The sequence below is a fragment of the Medicago sativa genome, chromosome 6, assembly GCF_051527215.1.
Source record: "Medicago sativa cultivar Bolivia chromosome 6, Bolivia_mono, whole genome shotgun sequence".
Lineage (NCBI taxonomy): Eukaryota > Viridiplantae > Streptophyta > Magnoliopsida > Fabales > Fabaceae > Medicago > Medicago sativa.
In genome coordinates, this window is record NC_140754.1 from 85,773,288 (window position 1) to 85,796,282 (window position 22,995).

General features: G+C 31.4%; 1 protein-coding gene across 1 annotated transcript; it reads right to left on the reverse strand.

Moving 5' to 3' along the window:
- Positions 1-6,331: 6,331 nt before the first annotated feature.
- LOC146917709 (TMV resistance protein N-like) lies at positions 6,332-21,798 on the reverse strand. Its single transcript, XM_085719538.1, has 13 exons — positions 21,503-21,798; position 21,304; positions 18,294-18,543; positions 13,287-14,466; positions 12,862-13,137; positions 11,242-12,744; positions 10,684-11,153; positions 10,198-10,279; positions 9,348-9,573; positions 8,084-8,678; positions 7,806-7,913; positions 7,631-7,721; positions 6,332-7,418 (listed from the first exon to the last, which is right to left on the reverse strand). Exons 1-7 carry the CDS (start codon positions 21,710-21,712, stop codon positions 10,716-10,718), a joined length of 3,858 nt encoding a protein of 1,285 aa, XP_085575664.1. The 5' UTR covers positions 21,713-21,798; the 3' UTR covers positions 6,332-7,418; positions 7,631-7,721; positions 7,806-7,913; positions 8,084-8,678; positions 9,348-9,573; positions 10,198-10,279; positions 10,684-10,715.
- Between the last annotated feature and the right edge of the window lie 1,197 nt (positions 21,799-22,995).

Genomic DNA, 22,995 nt, shown 5'->3' on the forward strand with positions numbered 1-22,995 from the left:
GACGCGCTTGGACTACCTTTTTTTTTTTTTTTTTCTCTAATTTAGTCCAATGAGGGGAGAAATTAACAAAATGTACCAAAGATTATTACCAAAATATGGTTTAAGGGTGCGTTTATTTTAGCTTTAAAAAAATAGATTTTGTGTTACAAGAATTTAGAGATTTTAAAGAAAATCTAAAGCTATTTGTTTGTCAACTACACAAAAAAAGTGATTTTAAAAAAAAATGATTTTTAACTAGTTTATGTGTTACCTCTTTGTTTTTGAAAAAATGAATTTTGAGAAAAGCTAATCTTAATAGCTTTTCATTTTAAAGTCAAAATAGATTTTTTTGACAAAATGATTTTTTTAAAAATCATAAATAAACACTTAAAAATAACAAAAGTGATTTTTTTTACACAAAAAATAGATTTTTTTCTAAAAAAATCTTAAACAAACGCACCCTAAATATCATTATACTATGAGATGCTTATTTTTTTTCATGTATCGTGATACTGTGAATTGTTGAATCAATCATTTACTAAATTGGTTAATTACATTTTTATACGGGATTTACCAGGCAGATGTATAATGTGTGTGTTAATGTATTCATTATTGTTTCTAAACAATTACATAATTTGTTTAGTCACATTATATGTTTTATCAAGTCTCATAAACAATTTCTAAATCAAATAGATAGAAAAAAATAATTATTTAGTTCACTCATCTAATTTTAGCAAATTAGGGACTAATTCATATACTAAATCTAAATCAACCACAATAAACACAATCATGATGATTGTTCAATAGACTCCTCACATTTATTCATCTTGTTGAAAAAAGTAGATCCAAAATTATGACTCAATCAAATTTTAGCCACACAAAACAATCGATCAAGAATTATAATTCAGTCGGGAGTTAAATTAAAAGGTCTATATTGAGCATTTGCAATCATACAAGTCATGTGACGATTGATTGTCTTTACTTCATACCTTCCTTATTAGGTCTTAGCTGCGTTACTCTTTAATCAACTTTTAAACTTTTAGAAAGTTGAAATTCAATATTTTTCACTACTTTTCAACACATTATTTCTATTTTTGTACTCTAAAAAATATATAGTTAGGTAACTCGTGCATTATGCACACTCTCATAAGGAAATCAATATAAGTCTACTCATATCTTTCATTTTATATATTAATAATAGGGTTAATATGTGTTTACCCCCTGTAATTTGGGCGAGTTCCGGTTTTCCCCCCTGTAAAAAATTTTGTTAAAATTCAGACCCTGTAATTTGAAGATTCTGTCGAAAACCCCCTGGTCGAATCTGGCACACGCCAGGTGCTGATGTGGCGTGCCACGTCACCTTTTTATGATGACGTGGCACGCTGACTGTATAATTATTTTATTTTTTTATATTGTACACGTGGCATTTTTTATTTTTTTATTAAAAAAATATTATTTTTAATTAAAAAAAAATTTTTTAAAAAAATTTTTTTCTAAAAAAAACGGAAAAATTTTTTAACAAAAAAATACCGAAAAAATTAATAAAAAATCTGGAAAATTTTAAAAATAAAAAATAAAATCTGGAAAAATTAAAAAAATGAAAACATTCTGGAAAAAATTAATAAATTTCGAAAAATTCATATTTCCAGATTTTTTTCAATACCAGAAAAATGAAAAAAATTCATTTTTTTTCAGAAATGAATTTTTAAATATTAGAAAATAATATGTGTTTTTAGGGGGGTAAACACATATTAACCCTTGTTTATATCCTCAATTTTTAAATATTAGAAAATATTCTCAAATTTGTAACACATCGTAAAAAAAAATTGAAAAAAAATCTGAATTTTCCTAAATTTTTAAATAAATTTGTACACAGATTTTTAAAAATAAAAATATTTTCAAGATTTTTTTTTGTTGAGAAAATTTGAAAAACTTCTTTTTCGAAAAATAAAAACAATCTGGAATTTTTTTTAATATTTACGATGTATTACATGTTTTATTTGTATTGAAAATTGAGGACATTTTTGAAAAGAAACAACCAGTCCCAAAGAGCTGATTAATCTTTTTTCAAAAATTTCAAAATTGATCATTTTCAAAATTTTCAAGATTAATCATATTTATAAAAATCATGTCCGAATAACAGGATACAATGTATATTGATTGACACCGGTATATAAATCATGTTATACGGTTGAAAGACAAGTACTTTCCGAAAAAAAAAAAGAATTTTTTTCATTTTTCCGGTATTGAAAAAAATATGGAAATATGAATTTTTCGAAATTTATTAATTTTTTCCCGAATGTTTTCATTTTTTTTAATTTTTCCAGATTTTATTTTTAAAATTTTCCAGATTTTTGTTTTCATTTTTATTAATTTTTTCGGTATTTTTTTTATTTTTTCAGAATTTTTTTTATTTGTTAAGAATTTTTTTTTAAAAAAAAAATTAAAACAATTTTTTTAAAAAAAAAATTTTTTTAATTAAAAATAATATTTTTTTAATAAAAAATGCCACGTGTACAATATAAAAAAATAAAATAATTATACAGTCAGCGTGCCACGTCATCATAAAAAGGTGACGTGGCACGCCACATCAACACCTGGCGTGTGCCAGATTCGACCAGGGGGTTTTCGACGGAATCTTCAAATTACAGGGTCTGAATTTTAACAAAATTTTTTACGGGGGGAAAACCGGAACTCGCCCAAATTACAGAGGGGTAAACACATATTAACCCTTAATAGTATTAATACACCAATAATAAGTAACGTTTATTTAATAAAATTACCATTCGCTTAAAAAATTACTATCCCGTTTTCCATTTATAATATTCATTAATCTCTGTGAAATAAGCGTTACTAACTGTGAGACAGAAAGCAACCAAAAAAGAAACTGAGACAGACAGAGAATATAATATGTGGAACTAAAAAGCTTAAGAACAATTTATAAAACCAGTTCTTACAATCCCTTATGTGCCAGCCAAGATATTCACTATAGCTGGTTGTTGTAACTAAAACAGTAAGTGCAAAAATCCAACCAACAATTACCAAGTAATGCAGAGCAACAATTTATATCATTCCACAAAAGCCTTTCACTCATCTCCCTTTGTTGACATTGCTGAGAAGCCTCGATCGAACTGAGTCCAAATCTAACGCATTCTTGACACTGCATATATAACAGGTTATATAAACTACAAGCTTAAGAACACAAAGAGAACTAATATAATAACTAGTTTGAAGTCAACGCCAAGGGATTTTGGCTACCTGTGGGTTAGTACCAACATAAAGCAAATTTTCCACCACCTCCGGATTAGATATGTCCGGATTAGGTAGAATAATCAAACAATTAGCTCTAATAATTCTCCATTCATATTGGTAATTGTGAGTATCGTCATGGGTTCTAAGGAAGGAAAAAGTAGTGAAAGTATATAAGTCTAGATAATAGTTCCCCTCTATCCTCTTGATCCCTTGATTCACACTCACCCCAAACTTCCTAGCAATAAAAGTGATGAGTCCACCTACCATTATATCGCCCTTATCATCCGGTTTCTTTTTAGCAATGGAAACAAGATAATGAAGCAAATAATAGCAAATGTTAATAAAATGGTTATAAAGCATAGCCCACAACATAAATAGTGCATATGTCCTCATCATCCCTACCTCTTTCCTACTCCCTATGGTTCAAGTCAATGTGTTATTCAACAGCCTAATCACATGTTCCTCTATTCCTAGTCTATCCATAGCATTAACATCAGGGTACCTGCAGAGAGAGATAGTTCTAGAGATTAGAGATTTATACTTATTCCTTTGCTCGGGATCCTTGAGTTTGATCCCATGATTGCGGGCTGTTGATTGCTTCTTGCACCACTTCCGGATTCTTCAATTTCCTTTCCTCTTGGATGCCATTGACCTTGTTGACTTGGTTTGGGTTTTGGTTGGAAAAGGTTGGTTTAGTGATGGGGTTTAAGTAAGGTTTTCGTGTTTAATGATGAAGATTTGTGAAGAAATTGTGGTGTTTGGTTTAGGGTTTAATGGATTACGATTGTGATGTTTGGATGGATGAATGTTGGTTTATGTTTGGAGATGATTTGGTTTAGAAATCGTGATTTGGTGAAGTTTGAAGAGAGTTATGGAGGAAGGATGAAAGAGGCTTTTTTGTTTAAATAAGGGAAGAAAAAAAATTAAAAAAATGATAATTTTTTTTAAAATTTTTTTTTTTTGGGTTGGCACGGCCGTGCCACCACAGGCACGGGCCGTGCCAAGCTTATGGAAAAGAGGAATTTTTTTTTTCAATTTTTTTTCAGTCTAATCGTTAAAAAAATTAATCAAATTGCAATAACTCCCCGGCAACGGCGCCAAAAACTTGATAGGACAAACCGCAAGTGCACGATTTACCGATGTAGTAATAAAAAGATATCGTTCCGACAGGGAGTTATGAATTCAATTAACTTTTGACAATGATTAGATTGAAAGCTTTGAGATTAAAGTTTTGATTTTTAATTAAAAGAAAATAATAAAAATAAAAGAGCCTTGGGATTATTGGTTCATCATAATAACGAATCCTTCACAAACAAACCCTTAAACTTATAACTTTACGTTAGTCCTAATTTCTAAAGACAAGTTTCTCTTTAGCGTATCAAAGCTTCTCTCGAAGTCAGTGAGTGTGTTCCTTCAACAACCACACCTATTCTCATCGGCGATTGCTTTTGGAATCCTTGAAGCTCGAAACTTTATATGTCTCAAGGTTTGCTAGACTATTCTCATGTTTCGCAATCCTTGTCTAAATTCACTTGTTCCAATATCAAAGCTCCGCGTTCGCTTTATGAATTGATATTTGAGATGATGAATTAACAATTATCAAACCATCCGCGTTCGCTTCCACAGTTTGATAATGGTTAATTCATGTTAAAACGGTGAATTTAGATTAGAAATTAGGGTTACATAAAATTAAGGTTTAAGGCTTGGTTTGATTCGGATTACGTCATTAGACTTATCCAACAATCTCAAGACAAAGAAGTCTACTCGCTAACGTTCATTGTAGACATAGAAGAGAAAAAGAAGAAGAAGAAGAAGAAGAAGAAGAAGAAGAAGAAGAACATAAAATATAATAACAATAAAGTAAATGTGAACTTTTATTCCAAGAACAAAAGATGAATGTTTGTGATGGGAAGCTACTCTATTTATAGTTTACATTCGACTTAAAATCTAAGCAACTACATGAGCTTTTTGGTAAAACTAAAACAGAGTAGCTTAAGTCCTAAGCAAAAGCAGCAAAAGGGCTTCTGTGAGGTGGCACGGCCGTGCCACATGTTGGCACGGGCCGTGCCAAGCTTTTGACTTGGGGGAGACTTATTTTTGTCTCCGAATCTTCGTATTTTTGCTCCGAATCAGCTCCAGTCTCCTTTCTTTTGCTCCAAGACTCAATCCATCAAATATTCTTTCCTGAAATATAAAAATATGCAATTGAAGTAAAATAGTTCAAAAGGGAAATAATATTGAAATAAAATAAACTTAAATCTATTTAAAACGAAACCAAATATTATAATAAAACTGACTAATTATTGACTCATCAGAGGATGACTAACCCTCTATGGTGGCATTTTATAAGATCTTATATACATTTGAAATTGGCAAGTTCAGGATGAAATTTAAGTGGGAAAATAAAACAATATATTCATACCACACTATATAAATTTCCTTAAAGTTTAAGCAAATAGATTACAGACCTTGCAATACTCATGAATAATTTTCTAATAGAAGCCTACATAAACTTAACTAATTATAACTCATTAGTTCATGTTCACTAGAATGATTTATTGTAATTAATTGTGTTACATATAAAAGAGGCCAAGTAAAAAGAATTTAACAACATCAATGATCAATAATTTTTCTAGAACAAAGGCACTATCTATATCAAAGATTCAAAATGCATTACCTTCAAATAGGTTCACATAATCATGAAAAATGGCTAGAAGAATAAAATGGCGACCATCCAACCTGTAATATTTACAAATTTTCACGAGAGACAACTTTGAGATATTCTATGTTGCTTTGTTTCCCATGGACAACCTGTGATACTAAGAAATCGTTTATATTAAACTGAATTATAGTGGAGATGGTTTAAATTTTTATAATACTCCTTTCTTAATTATAGTGGAGATGGTTTAAATTTTTATAATACTCCTTTCTTTCTAGATTGACGAAAAGAAAGGGAATACTATTCTTTAGTTAATTGTAATTTAAACTTGTACCAAAATTATTTACTAAAGAGAACTCAAAACTAAATATAAAAAAAAAAAAACTAAAGAGAACTCGAAAAGTAAATACCAATTTTAGTTGGACATTTATCTGTATAAACTTTTCATTAAAACAACAATTTTTTGTTTCTAAATTTAAATATAAAAACTTATAGGAATATAAGAACTAAAATTTACATAAATTCAAAAGCAAATATGTCAGCTTCAATGGAAATGATTTGTTCTTCTAGCTCATTACTTTTCTCCATCAAGGCCAACTCTTTGATATTATCCAACAAGCTAGAATTGTTCAAATTAACTAATCAACTGTAAACAGAAAGAGACCCACTTCTTATAGATCCGACAGTCATCATGCATAACTCATGTAATTTTCAACCAATGAAAACATAACCACCAGACGTGCGCAAACCCGGGGCATTTAAAGAACAAATGTGTAGCTGCCTCCACTGCACACCTCCTCTTTGAAAGATGTGACAATATTCGATCAACGAGGTTTTCCTTCATCGGCATTTTATTCAACACCAATCGCAAACAAAACAATACACCTTCAACGGGACCAACTTGTTCCAAGTTTTTGAAAAGAAACGATTTCTACACAGAAGGCCGTCATTTATAATTACCGAATAAGCATGACTCGCAGAATATGTTCCTCCATTGTCATGCTTCCATATCCATCTATCCCCAACACCTTGATTCACAACCTTGTTCATCCCTCACTGAAATAACTCCCTCCTCCATGACCGGGCCCACTGCCCCTCAATCCACTCCCCCCATCTCCTCCACATTGCATTCAAAAATTTGAAACTGATAAAAGCCGACTAAATCTCGAAGCCAATGAACCACCATCAATCCAACTATCATACCAGAGATATGTTTCCCCTCAGTTTTTGACCAACTTCGATATTGGGTTTGATAACCATCCACGTACAACACCACTATCCTCCCATCCAACAAGTTAATAGCCTTCCACCATATAATGAGGGATAGGAACTTTCACACTTGGCTGTGTGTATGGTGTTCTAATCTCCATCTCCTCTCTGTTTACTTTTCTTCCACAAAACAATTTCCTTTCTATGCACAACATTACAACACAATCATTTGCAACAACGCAATTAACACTCGTCTTCTTTGGTCACATGGCTGAGAAGTATTGATCGAACTGAGTCCAAATCTGACGCATTCTTGATGCTGCAAATATAACATGTTATAGAAACTAGAAGAATAAGAACTAAATAAGGCCATCAAAAGTTCTGGTGTTGTACCAAACTGCTAGGTTCTGCTATCCCATAATAAATAACAAACATAAACACAGAATTCTAACTCGGATTTTCACATCCCTAAAATAGACTGATACTCCAAAAGAACAACAGTTGATCAGTGAAAAAAAGAATAAGACCCACCAGTACATAGTGTCTCCAGAAGATACCACCTTCTTGCAAGGTCAGTCTGGCACAATCTTTTGCAAAATCTCAATCTGTTTTTCAGCTTCTCCTATTGAGAGGATAAGATTAGTTAGCTTATTTGTTTATTATTTAGAAATCGTGTGAATTATTATAAATTAGAATTAGAACATACCAAATATAGAGTTAATCACACCAATGATGAAAGATTGTTATCCGATTCATCCAAACCAGTTTGATCTACGTTGGTTTCCTCAAAGGATTGATTAAGGCTTTCTTCTACCTGCATTGAGAAACCAATTATCAAGAAAGCAATTACTTAAACGAGAGAAAAAAATTTCTTTCACAGTAAAATTGCTTTTGAAAGGTACAGAATAAAATAATAAGAGAATATCAGAGACTGATTTTAAGAATAAGTCCAAAATTAAAACCAAAACAAGATGGAAGCTATACCTCTTGAGGCAGGGAAATGGAATCAAAAGATTTGAGACCCTCAGAATATCCTTTGCCAGGTTTGGACATGTCTACACTATTGTCCGAATTATCACTGCATTTGGTGAGTGTAATGTCGAGCAATCTTTTTGCAGGCTTAAAACACGACGCAGACTTTTGGACAGTCAAATTCTGAGGCTTAACGTCAGAACCGAGCAACAATCTCTCAGGTGTTGACTGTGCAGGTGTGTGTGTCAACAAACTATCCGTAGAAGAGACAATTTTCAAATCAGGGCTTTCAGCACGGATAACAGAATGTGGAGGGGAGGTCTTAGGTACTGATGTATTAATAACACTTGCTTAAATACTCATGGACAATGACTCGTTCTGCTTTCCTCTTTCTGCATTAAGATTTCTCACAAAATCAGACAACAGTGTACATTCTTTCTGCCCCATGCTTTCACTTTGTGGGCTATCTAGGCAGTCAGACTCAAATGTAAGTTGTTCAGCAACAGTTCAATTTCATTGGAAGTTGATGAAAGTTCTGTTGACAAATTTACAGTTCCGTCATTGAAAAGTTACAAGCTCTGGTTAAAGGGCTCTTGTAGTCTGGCCTCTGGAATATAATTAAATTAATGAAATCAATTCTTTTGCATCAGTCGTACTTTCAAACTTCTTTACTTAACTAGAACAAAAATAAATATATCTGAGCCATACCCAAAGAAAAGCAGTTAAAAAAACAATCTCATATAACATTTTCAACTAAATCTCATTTTATAATTTTTCATAATCATCTATACATTTTCAACCAAGTATAACATGCTTACACAATCATCAACCAATTTTCTACTAAATCTCGTATACTACATTTTCATCTAAGCATAACATGCTTACATCTACCTACCATATGGAATCTCTAATCACACCATAGATTACTATGCAGAGAATGAAAATGCAAATGCCATTACAGTAATAATCTTGAATTCCATAATCCCTCAACTATGTTACCAAAAAAAAAAAATTACCGTAATAAATAGTATCACATTGATTATGTAATACCTTGTCAGATATATAACTCAGACACAAGTCACATAACCAATAAAGTTCCAGAAGTCCCTCAGATTGGATTAGAATTGCGGACGCTGAGCATCTAAAATAACAATTCAAATCAAAGCTAATGATCGAATAAGATCACATATACCACTGTAGAGATAGCATAAATTGCACCGTCAAATACAGAAAATACAATTATCAAGAGAAACACCATTAAATCAAAAAATGTTACCTCAGGGTGCAGATTAAAGAAATTAATCAGCCTGGAATTTAAATATCATATAAGAGCCAAATAAGTAGAATGTTCGGAGTGATCTTCTACAACGTCAAATACCAAGGTGATCTTCAAATCCGGCTTCATACATAAGCTCTTCTTATCAACAACAACCACCTTTTTAATTTCTATGCCTTCAGAAAGTATATACTTTATCTGCGCTGGATGAGCATAAGAGAAGTTTCTGGAAATAAAACATACCACCGTTATTCCGAAAACAAACAAAAAAAAAACTAGAATCCCTTCCTTAATCTATACAAAATCACGGTGAGTTTAACGAAATCAAGGTGGCACCATGATTTTGCAGTAGCTTCAAAGCGTGTAACTTGTACAAAATCACGGTGGCACAACATCATTCTGTCAAACTCATCATAAATCCAAACATACACTAAACAATATCATCAATTGCAGAAATCCAAAAAACACTGTATTCAAAGCGGCCATAATCGACACAAAATGTCGTGGCACCCCCATATTTCACAAATTGTCCATGGCAGTTGTTAAAATGTCTGCCAATACACTCCATATTTGACAACACTAAGCCTAAAGTTTACTTGCATATGGTGCACTTACATACAAACACATACACACATATTATTTTAACCTATGAAGCACGGACAATCACACATCGACATAGTGTATAGTCTAAGAAAATGACATAATTCAATATAACCACATGTGTCGGTATTATATACACGGTACGAACACCAGACACATCTTCAGTCAGAAAATATCAAAATACAACCTTAAAATGGATAGTATCTTTATCATCCATAATTCATTTCGGGGAATAAAAAATAACAATCACCTCTTAGCAAGAACATCAACCATGATGCAACAATCTAAGCGAACAACTCATATCACTAGACAAATCAGCAATAGTTCTGTACCTGTCGTACAAAAAAATACATAAATCCCATTTTTTCTACAAAACGTTCAAAAATCAAAATTTTCTATAAAAATTGGAAAATGTTAAATTTAATTAGGGTTCATACTTTTCTGAAAGCTGGGTATTTGAATATTTGAAATTGGTGGCTAATAATGGTACAGTCTTCTTCTCAGTAGCGGGACATGCATTTGATTTATCAACTGCGGGGAGAATCTTCTACCTACACTTGAAATCTGAAGCATCTTTCACTGATTCATCACAATCAAAGCTTCCACCATTATCTTTTGAATGTGCTCTCTAGTGATATGATAGGAGGGCTTTTCACAATTATTAAAACTAGGCAAAAATTCAATATTTCCGCATAAAGAATGAAGGATATTTGGGTAAAATGAATGATATACTTACTGCAACATCCCGAGTGTAACACAATGTTAGCATCAATTCCCTGGGTCGGTGAATCGGATATCCTTCATCTTACTTTTCTCTTTCAATACATGGATTCCACTTTTATGAAATTTGAATCCAAAGTAAACCTTTGCATGGTTCCACTTATTTTCTAAAAGTGATTTATCTATATTATCATTGAAGTTTTCTGTTTGCATATGAAAAAGATGCAAATGATACATGTCCGCCTGTGATTTTGCACCAATCTTCGAACCATGTGTATAGAAAAATGTATCTCCGTTGATGACCACTCTAACACAATGTTGAGAACGATGCCATGTCAATGGAGAAACAACACAGAGAGCTATGGCAGGAAACTCATTAAGAAACCAGAAAGAAATTGACAATCCTGCCTCGCATTGGTGGTCGAACCACTCTGGAAACTTTGTCTGTGGCAAACGGAACCAAGTGTTTCCAGCCTCATGTAATTCCTATTAGTCATAAATAATTAATGTAAGTTTAACTATATCAAGAAGAGTATCAAATACATTACAAATAAAAACAAAATAAATCATAAACCTGATTTAGTAATTTGCTTTTGCATGACGAAGTCAACGATATGCAGTTTAGTGCAGATAACATTTTTAAGCTTGGAGGATTCCCTTGAATTTCCTGAAGATCCTTGCAATCATCCAAGATGAGTTTCCATAAAAAATGACATTTTTCAATAGATTTAGGAAGAACCGTGAATTGAATGTTAGTTAGGTGTAATTCTCTCACATTAGCATACAACATGAGATTTATTGACAGATATTCATCTGAAAGTTTGCAGTCCCTGATGCAGATATACTTTACATGCGCAGATTGGATTGCGTACACTTTTTCTTCATTCTTGATGGTAAATTCAGCCACTTTTGACATCCTTTCATTATGGATGGTAAATTCAGCCAGTTTTGACATCCTACTTGGTAAGTAAACGTATTCACAGTTACATGGATGAAATGTTTGAAGCTGAGTAAGATTTTGAAATGGAAACGACAATTCTTCTACGGTAGTTTCATCCAAGAGGAGTCCAGGTATATTTCTCATCTCTCCCAATATTTCTGGAAAACTCTCAAGATCAAGACTATAACAACATGAAAGATTAAAATGTTCCAATGAAGACAACTTGAGCCATGGGATGTTCCTAAGCATGACGCAACATTCAATATTCAAGAATTTAAGTTTATCCAACAACCCATCCACCACACATAGAAAACTCTCGAGACTACAACAATATGAAAGGACAAGTTTTTCTAGCGAATCCAACTTGAGAGGTGGAATACTCCTGAGACTGTGACAACTTTCAAGAAGCAGGGTTTTAAGTTTTCCAAGAAACCCGTCCACCACAAGTGGAAAACTCTCAAGACTATAACAATGTGAAAGGTCAAGTGTTTCTAGTGAATCCAACTTGAGAGGTGGAATACTCTTGAGATTGTGACAATTGTTAATAAGCAAGGTTTTAAGTTTTCCAAGAAACCCATCCTCCACTATTGGAAAGCTCTCAAGACTAGTACATTCTGAAAGATCAAGTTCTTCTAGAGAAGCTAACATGAGAGGTGGAATACTCCTTAGATTGATGCAACCTCTAACACTCATGGTTTTAAGCTTATCACCAAACCCATCTACCACAGGTGGAAAACTCTCAAGACCAGTACAATCTGAAAGATCAAGTTCTTCTAGAGAAGGTAAAATGAGAGATGGAATAATATTGATTTTGGTGCAATTTATAACCCTTAAGATTTTAAGTTTTCCAAGAAATCTATTCACCATGAGAGGAAAGCTTTCTAGACTATAACAATGTGAAAATTCAAGTTCTTCCAGTGAAGCCAAACTAAGAGGTGGAACACTTCGGATTTCGGCGGAACTTATAAATCTCAAGATTTTAAGTTTACCTAGAAAACCAATCGATTTATCAATTGCAATTACTTTCTCACCTTTTTGAATTGAAAATTCTTCTAAATTTGGGAGACCAGATATATCAGGTATTTGAGCTAAACCTTCACAATGACCAAGATTTAAAACTCTCATATTCTTGAACTTCTGCAAAAACATAAAAATAAAAAAATAGAAAAACATGCAAATAAATAAGAAATATATGAATAATATTAAACCGGAATTATTAATATAAGATCAAAGATATAAATATGTTACACTTGCCTTTGTGAAAAAGGCCTTCCACTCAAATGGATTTGATGGAGGGTGAATGAAAAAATGGCATCTATCATCTTGCACATGGAAATCAGATGAAGGATACTTGCGATAGCGACATTCCAACACTCTTAGACTATTTGGAAGATGTTTGGGATTTTTGGAAAAAAAAACATCATTACTAAATATTAGGGTTTTGAGATTTTCCATCTTCTTGAAAGCTTCTCCATTCCATTCTACTCTAATCCAACGGTCAAAATGTATGATTTCAATTTTACTTGTTCCCTATTAAAAAAAAAAAGGACTAATCAACCAAATTACGGTAGAACTTTATACAATTAATAATGCAGAAAGCCAAAAGGGTAACTTAAGCATTAGCAACAGTAATCGAAGTTAAAATGAAAATCAAAACCATCCATATTATTATTACTCACTGTATTTTCTTCTAAAACTCGAATGATATCTTTAGAGGACCATAACCTACTACGTTTTCCAGGATTTTCCGGGGATTCTTGTCTAACAATTTCTTTCCCCATATCCTCGACCAAATCGTGTAATGTCACATTACCAAACTCACTTACTTTTATGAGAGATTTTTCCATTAACACATTAATGTGATCTTTCATGGTATCACCATGATGAGCATGAAGTATTTCTTCGACCCTTGTCAATTTCCATCCATTGAAGCAACAAGCAATGTCAAGAAAAACAGACTTCTCTTCTTCCTGCAAAGCATTAAAGCTCAGTTGTAGTGTCGTTTGGATCCTTTTATCAGGAACCCTTTCATAACGATCTAGTGCACATTTACATTCCTCTATTGTCTTATTAAAAAAGTGAGAACCTATGACTTCCAGAGCGAGTGGAAGGCCGGAAGCATATGCAACAACACGTTTTAAAACAAGCGCATAAGCTGATAAAACTTTGTCGTTCACATCTATTAATTCTCTTCCATACTTTTGTTCTAATAAAATATCTTTATAGCTTGGACTATATTTGCTTTTTAAAGCTTTCCACCCCACCAAGTCAAAAGCATCTTCATCATTCAATCCCTTCATCTCATATGTTCTTTCAACCTCATGCCTTGTTAGCAACCTTTTGTCCCGAGTCGTAATGATGACTCTACTTCCTGAACCAAACCAAACGGATCTTCCAGCAATGGCCTCTAATTGCTCCAAATTGTCAACATCGTCTAGAAGCAAAAGAACCTTCTTTTGGTGGAGCCTTTGTTGTAATATTGAAATTCCTTGTCCAACACTTGTTAAATATTCCATGTTCTTCTCTCCAGCAATTTGAGACAGAAGGATCTTTTGGAGATATATCAACCCATTTTTGTCGGAATTTTCCCTGACTTTTTCAAGAAAACAAGAACCTTGAAATTGATGCACAATAGAATTATAAACTTCTAGAGCAAGAGTAGTTTTCCCTATTCCACCAATCCCATGGATCCCTACCATGTGGACAGTATCATCTGACCCAACATTCAAAAGTGATGTTACGCGTTGCTTTTGGTGCTCTAGTCCAACTAGATAATCACCAACCGGTAAGGGAACAGGTTTTATATTTCTTAAGACTTGTTCAACAATCTTCCCAATAAACTCATGCTCATACCCATCCCTGTCCAATAAGAGAAAAGAGGTAACTTAAGTGCACATGTCTTTGTTTTGAACACCAATTATATATTAGGATTAATTGTGTTTTTTTGCCCTCCATCTATCGCGATTGTATGATTTTAGCCCCCAATTTTGTTTAGGAATTGTGTCCCCTTATGTCCTTTCCATGACTTCACAATCTCTTTCCCAAAATTTTCGTTGATGTGATATCATTTATTGACGTAACAATCAACTCTCATAGTCGTGTGACTTTTCTTTAAAATAATATTAAAAAACAGCTGGTTCACTTGAGAGCAAGTCAAACTTTTTAATTAGGGTGTCAAACATTTTGGCATTTTTTGGAGTTTTATTTTTTATTTTAAAAAAAAGTCCTGAGTTGAAAGTCACGTGAATAAATCATGTCATCACTAAGTAAATTTGGAGGAAAATTATGAGATAAGCTACCAAATCATAAATGAGAAAAATGTAAGGGGCCAAAATCGTTCACAGGGCCATTCCTAGCGTTTTTGGGGCCTTAGGCATTTTTTTTAAAAAATGGCCCCTTGCATAATACATCATAAACTTTTTTAGTTTTTTCGCTTCATTTCTTTTTGTTCTTCTTCGCTTTTCACTACAAGATAAAAGTTTTTTTTAGGCAACATCTTAAAATAAATCAAATACTTCATATAAACCAAAACTAAACAAAATACCATAGAATTAGAGAACAATAGCTCCTGCAAAGTAGACTGAAATTTTAGCACATGAATAGTAGACACTGAAATTTTGACATCTAATGATAGTAACACCAAAAAAATAAAAGTATATCAACACATAATTAATTAAATTTTAAACATTTGGATACAAAATTCTCCAATGTTAAACCCATAACAACAATAATACTTGATAAACAAAATCTGTGTTAGACTTTTTGAGTAATCTAAGATACAAGAACTCATTTGTATGCTACAAGTAAATCATTCCTCTTTTTATATGCTATAAGTACCAAGTTTATATGACTATATTGGTATAATTAATTTATTTTTTGATACTTTAAAGGCAAGATTAAGATTAGTTTCTCTAGTAGACCCATTTTAAACTAAAATATAATTTGTTTTGTTATGAAGATTCTCCCAATTTTCTGGATAATAAACATCACAAATATTTTTAATATTAGTAAGACACGTTATTAGGAATAAAGGGCCCCAAAAAATATCAACAATTTCTTGGTAAATTATTAGGAACAAAGAGCCCAATTTTATTCGGAGGGTGTATATAGAAAGATTTGTTTTATATGGGGTATATATAGCAAATTGCATCAAAAAAGCCAAAACAATAACAGATTTCAGCCCATCTTTTCATGTCAATTTTTGGACCTGTTGGTATAGTTTACTATATAAACCCTCAAAAAGTCAAATCTTACTATATACACCCCTACCTAGAAATTTTTTTTTAGGGCCCCCTACCGGCATGGGCCCTAGGCCGTCGCACTCCCGGCCTATGCCTAGGGCCGGCCCTGATCGTTGACAATAGATAAAACAAAAAAAAAGATAAAAAGTTAAAAATCACATAATTACGATATATGAAGGGTCAAAAGTGCACACAAGTCTATTTACTATAACTAAAATTGTCCTCTCTTTGTTTTTTTTTTTTGTCTCATGTCCTCTCTTTGTTTGTCGTTTAAGGTTTTGAAAAATGAATTAAGAAATATAATTATCGTATATTTTTTATTAAAAAATTATTGTTTAGTTTCTTATCATTCTCTTTACTATTTTGTGTCAAAAAAAAAAAAAATTCTCTCTACTATCTAACATATCAATTACTCCTATGCTTCTATAAAAGTATGTGAAAAAGAAAGACATAAATAAGGGTAAAATATATAATAAGAAAAGAAAATAAATATTACTTCGTTGATATTATAAAATCACAGTCAAATAGAACTAATGTATTTTTCCGATTAGTTGGTGTAGGTGGTAAAAATTAACTCAGATAATCTGAGTGTTTTTTTTTTTGATGATTTTTTTTATCGATGAGAAGACAAGTTGGTAAATAATTTATAAATACCTCTAAATTATCAAAAAATCTTATACTCAATTCTTTCAAAAAAATAATTCTTATACTCAATTAATCTGAACTATTAATCTTGGGTCTCATTATTCTAAGTATTTTTTTATATTGATATAAGTAACTTAAATTATTTATAATTTTAGAATATTAATAAAAAAAAATTTACAGTCTGAATATTAATAACTATTGATATAAGTAAGTTAAAAATCACATAATTACGATATATGCAGGGTCAAAAGTTAACATTATCCTAAAAAAAATGGTTCATTTTGTTTGTATTTCTGACATTGTAATACAATATACCCTACATCCTGAAAAAAATACAACGTCATTTTAAACTCAACAAAAATCTGACCTTTTTTTAAAATTTTGAAAAGTTACTTCAAAAGCTGTCTATTGGATTCGAAAACAATACAGGAGACTAGTGGAACTTTTCACTAATTTTGAAAAGCCGTCATTGAAAAAAGTAACTTTTCAAAATTTTAAAAAAAGGTCAGATTTTTTTTTTAAAATTCTGAAAAAAATTTAATTTTTAAAAATCTGGATACAAATTTAAAAGGGTTAATTATGTTTCTAGTCCCTATAAAATAGCGACCTTGTAAGTTTAGTCCCTACTTAATTTTAATAGCATTTTTAGTCCCTATAAAAAAAATTTACTTATAATTTTAGTCCCTGCTAAAACAAAGTTTGATTAATTATCCTTAAACTCTTAAATTTTTGAACGATTTTTTTGAGACAAGATTAGAACACTATGAAAGGTTCGTTTACTAAAATTTAGAATTTTCTGACATGAAATTAATTAAATATGAATTTTTTAAAACGACAAAAGTTAAAGATAAAAAGTAATAAAATCTGGATGTAGAAATCAAATTTTGCAATAATTTTTTGCGGACGAACTTTTAGTAATGTTCTAAACATGTCTGCAAAAAATTGTTCAAAAAGTTAAAAATCACATAATTACGATATATGCAGGGTCAAAAGTGCACACAAGTCTATTTACTATAACTAAAATTGTCCTCTCTTTGTCTTTTTTTTTTTTTGTCTCATGTCCTCTCTTTGTTTTTTTTTTTTTTTTGTCTCATGTCCTCTCTTTATAAATACCTCTAAATTATCAAAAAATCTTATACTCAATTCCTTCAAAAAAATAATTCTTATACTCAATTAATCTGAACTATTAATCTTGGGTCTCATTATTCTAAGTATTTTTTTATATTGATATAAGTATCTTAAATTATTTATAATTTTAGAATATTAATAAAAAAAAATTTACAGTCTGAATATTAATAACTATTTAGCTAAGAATAACGATTTTTTTTTTACAAAAACCAAGAATAACTGTTGTCATTTATTTTTATCTATCAAAAAATTACTTATGTTTATTTTATTTCAATTCAACTGTTAGACCCGACAAAACACTACCAAATGAAGACCCAACAAAGGGCGTTTGTGACTTGCTCTTTAGGGAGCTGTTAGAACTTGAATCGCTTCTGTGTTGTTAGACGATTCATATGCTTATTCAGATGCTTTAAACACTAGCTCTACGTTCTTTTACAATTCTGTTTCGCGTCCGCACGTGAGTGCGTTGGATTGTCCGTGGTAGCTGCTGTTTTAAGTTTTGCCTTTTACCCTTCAAGGTTGTTTCATTGAGATTTACTGGGTCAGGTCCATACCTCATGTATTTCCTCTTTATTTTAATCTTATTTCTATTTTACTTAAAAATAAAAAGACCCAACAATATTACAACAACAAAAAAAAAACCGACATATGAAATGAAAAACAATAACATACCCTTTCTTGTAATGAAAGCCGGACAAATCAGCAACTTGACGAAGAGACAGCTTCCATTTATCAAGATTGGAGCTGGCCTTATGTTTATCCATGGCTTCTCCATAAGTCTTTTCTAACTTTCGTACAACGGAAGGATCCACCTTATAAAATACTGGGAAAACAGAACGACCCTTATCTTTTATGGAGTCAAGGATCTTTGAAAGTTCTTGTAAGCAAAAGGAAGAGGAAGCATAATTCTTAGAGAGCACAACTGTCACGACCCAAAAACAATCATCGTGACCGGCGCACGAACTAGATCATTCTAGCCCGGCAAGCCTATTAATCAAACTTGACAATTATAATAAATAAATAAAAATTCCAATTTGAATTTCATTTCAAAGAAATATTCATTGAAATTTCGACAGAGTTTCCTCTGTATTTTCAACATTTCCAAGATGTAAATCCTGTTTTAAAAATCTGTTCTATCAGCCAGAATCTCCAAATAACATCTTTATTTTTCATACTACTTGTACAACTCAAAATAAAACGTCATATCAGATAAATACTTCTGATACAAAATTACTATCATATACATCATATATATGTATAAAGTTTGACATTAATCTATAATCATTTCCTATGTCATCAATATGCGTCAATATTAACGTTAATCAATTCAATAATATAAACTAATGGCAATATCCATATAATAGAATGGAACCTCATGAATTCCATTAACAATGGCAAGGATAAAGTGAGTCCTTCCTCCCTATAGCATCAGAGGAAGCAATGCTCCGCTCGGCACCAATCCTAAAATTTATTTCAGCGACAATAAACAAATCATATAACAAATATAATCATAATCACCACAATCATATCAATCACAATCATATATCCAATATATCGTATTTTGATATAACTTATACTTTGACATTCTTATCTGAGTATGTCTCTGATACTTTTCCGATACTAACTAATTTCGGCTAACTAAGCCGGAGTTCCATAGCTAACATTCCTCATTTCCAACTATTGATAAAATACCCATGAAACATTGCTCCGTAGCTAATTCATTCTAAACATAACTTTCATGTTAAAATGTGTATGCTATGTTAGTATTCATGTTGGAGGGTTCTTAGAATTTTCCTTGGTTCCATAATTCTATTTTTGTTCTCTTTCAAATATTATTCCAATAATTTTAGACTTAAAATTTCATATCATTTATTATACATTTCATTCGTTACTATGAGCCGTACCTCATAGGCTACATTATCTCTCGTTGTAGCAAACGGATTACTATGACCCGTACGTCATAGGCTACATTATCTCTCGTTGTAGCAAACGGTTTACTATGACCCGTACGTCATAGGCTACATTATCTCTCGTTTTAGCAAACGGAGTTTTTATCAATATTCTCATTTCTTTCTTTTTTTCTTTCTTTCTTTTTCTATGAGCATGTTACTCATAGGTTGCATTTCAAATTTTCTTTCAAATCTTCACTATAATAACATCAATTGTCTTGATATAATTTCCCTCCAACATTTATACTAGCATAAACATACTTATTAACATAAAAGAGATTTTATGATACACTAATAAGGATACCTAATTCAAAAAAATAATCATTCTACTATCTCACCCAACTCAACAACTTTACAACACTAACAGGTTCAAGTACAATACATAAATGGTATAACCTAAATCAATCCATCAATTAACATTATCATTTTGCTATAATCCTACTTTCTATCACTAACACAAAAGTCTTAATTTCACAATCATCATTGTCCAAAACATGCAATTGAAAGGCAAGACATGGAAACTCAACATAATCATGCTAATTCACACTAAAGCATATACATTCTCTTTAATTAAAAATCATCCAAGCAACATGAAATTCATAGGATTAAATTATCAAACACCTAGAGTGCATGTAAGACCTACTAAGCTCAAAAATCATTAAACATTCACTTCTGCATCTTTCCGCTATGCGAGGCTTCATGCTCGCTCGGTGAACTAACACAATTGAACCCATATTCTGCACAAATTCTATATCAGACCCCATACTTTAAAATTTTCTCCAGACCTCAATACTGAACCGAAATTAATAAAACTGGTACTAAAACGTCCGTAATTTCGCTAGCTAACCATAGCATTAAAAATCACATGATTCCAGATTACAGAGAGAAAATTATTAATGTTTTAGTGGAGCCCTGTCCCAGAACCCGTAAGTATATTTTCTGCAGAATTTTATCAACTTCAGATGCACTTTCCGAGTTCATTGCTAAACGGAATCACATGAAATTTATATCCGATTTGAAGGAAATTGAATGAAGAATCTAAAAATTTAACAATCACTTAACTCCAAGTTACACAGCAAGAGACACGAATCAAAACCAGGCCTGCACTTCTTAATTTTCATGAAATTCAGCCATAATCCCTACAATTCCAAACATGCTTTTCATCTATAATCCTACTCATGAACAATTTACAAACTCAAGTCCTAAATTCACACACCATTGCTTCTAGCTTTCTATCATTCTTCATATCATGTTTCTAAACACCATTACTACACATAATCATCTTCAAAAACACATACAACACACACCAAGCTTGAATTGAATAAATTTTCATGAAAAGTGATTATGCTATTTACCTTGTGATTAATCCATTCTTTGGTGCTCTAATACAAACTCATAAGCTAATTCCCATGAGGCTTGAATGAAAATGAAGGTTATGAAAATCATGAGGAGGGGGTGGATTTGAGAGTAATGGGGAAAAGAATGATTTTTGAACTTAGTTCTTGCTTACTCCACCACTAGAAGCTCATATACATGCTTTCTTGTATGACTCCATGATGATTTGGGTGAAAAATTGTGAGGGTTATGGTGGTGAATGTGGAGACCGAACTTGAGAGGGAAGGAGAAGAGAAAAATGTTCTAGAGTGGTGTAGAAACATGAGGAAAAGTGGTAGAAAATTTGACCTTTAGCCTATTTTTTAAAAAAATCTTGAGTGGCAAGATTACCAAAATACCCTTCAAGTTAAAAAGACATAATTATCCTCCGTTAATTCGTACCATTTAATTTCTCAAGCCCGTTGGAATAATATTACGAGATACTTACAAAATATCGTCGATTTCTCAATAAATAATTAATCCTTTGAAAATTATTTCCGTTCTAACATGTAACTGATACGACAATTTATTTAAAATTATGCGGGACATTACAACAACAATAGCCATCGTTGACTCTTCAATTACTTTGAGAAGTGATGGAGTGATTTCATCTCCTTTTTGAAGCTCGTACTCATCCATGAAAATTCTTACTCCTTTGTCATCTAGAGCTTTCTTGAGATTGCCGGTGAATCCATAGCGAGTATCCTCACCTCTAAAGCTGAGAAACACGTCGTATTTGAATTGATCTGTGACTTTGAAGGAAGCCATGATGAGTGAATGAGTTGATTTGATTAATTGTGGAGTATTCAGAGATTCAGCTTTTGGAGTATCTATCTATAGAGTCAAATGAAACTGCAGTGACACGCTTTTGTCTTTATAATATACTACTCCCTACTTCCTTTAAGTGTCACTTTACATAGTTCAATGCAACATTAAATGTAATTTTACTAATATTACCTTTATTTATTATTGTAGAGATAAATATATGTAATGAGATATTAAATAAATAAGGTTATTGTAGTAAAAGTTGAAATTATTGTATCAAAAGTATCAACATTTATTGATTGTCTTGGTTTGTGTAAAATGTCAAAATGTGACAATTAAAAAGGAATGGAGGTAGTAATACACTGTTTCTAACCAATCGATTTCTCACTGAAAATATCAAAGGTTAAATAGAGGTTAAATATGTTTTTGTTATATATAAATATATCAATTTTTCGTTTTAATCTCTTAAAAAAATTTCGTTAACTTTAAGTTTTTATAAAATTTCCAATCACCATTTTTTGTCTCTATTTTTATAATAGTTGCTTTTGACACTTTTGATTTCCTACCACCAGAGGTTGTTGACCTTCTACATATAGTTCAAAGGATCGTGTAAACCAATGTCGTGTCTCGTAGGTCTATGAATGTTGTGTTTACGAGGATTAGTTTTGCCATCTAAAATGGCCTAGCGGTGCAGCTTGTTATTCGCTTGCCTTCAATTCATGTGTAAGTAATTCTTGATATATAGAAAATTTTAATTCGTGTTTTGTTAACAAAAAAAAATCAATTTTTTTTAGATATTATTATAATATTATAAATTTTTCTACAAAATTTTATTAACAAATATGAATTTTACAGAGTTTGTTTAAAAAGAGAGGGACTAAAACGAAAAGTTGTATATTTATATAGATAAAAATTATATTTAACCCAAATATTAAATATATATATATATGTATATTTTTTTTTGACAAGATATATATATATATATATATATATATATATATATATATATTACTCCATAATTGAAGATGGAAATTTTGTTGAGTTTAATATATCCACTACACCATTATATATTTTTTTTTAGGGAACACCAATAGATATATTAAAAAAAAAGGAAATGTTAACTTGTACCCTCGAGGCACAAGTTAAGAAACCAAAGATAGAAACATTTTGTTGAAAATTGTGCATTCAATATTCTAAAAATTTAAAATCTTATCTTTTCAAGACATAATTTATGATTTAATTCCATTTTTAGATTCTTAACTTGTGCCCTTAGGGCACAAGTTAAC

Excerpts from the sequence above, each read along its gene's own strand:
- LOC146917709 (XM_085719538.1), bottom strand. The coding sequence starts at position 21,712 with ATGGCTTCCTTCAAAGTCACAGATCAATTCAAATACGACGTGTTTCTC. Across the intron at positions 13,138-13,286 it reads GAGTTTTAGAAGAAAATACA|GGAACAAGTAAAATTGAAAT; the intron begins GTGAGTAATAAT and ends TTTTTTTAATAG. Across the intron at positions 12,745-12,861 it reads GGAAGGCCTTTTTCACAAAG|AAGTTCAAGAATATGAGAGT; the intron begins GCAAGTGTAACA and ends ATGTTTTTGCAG.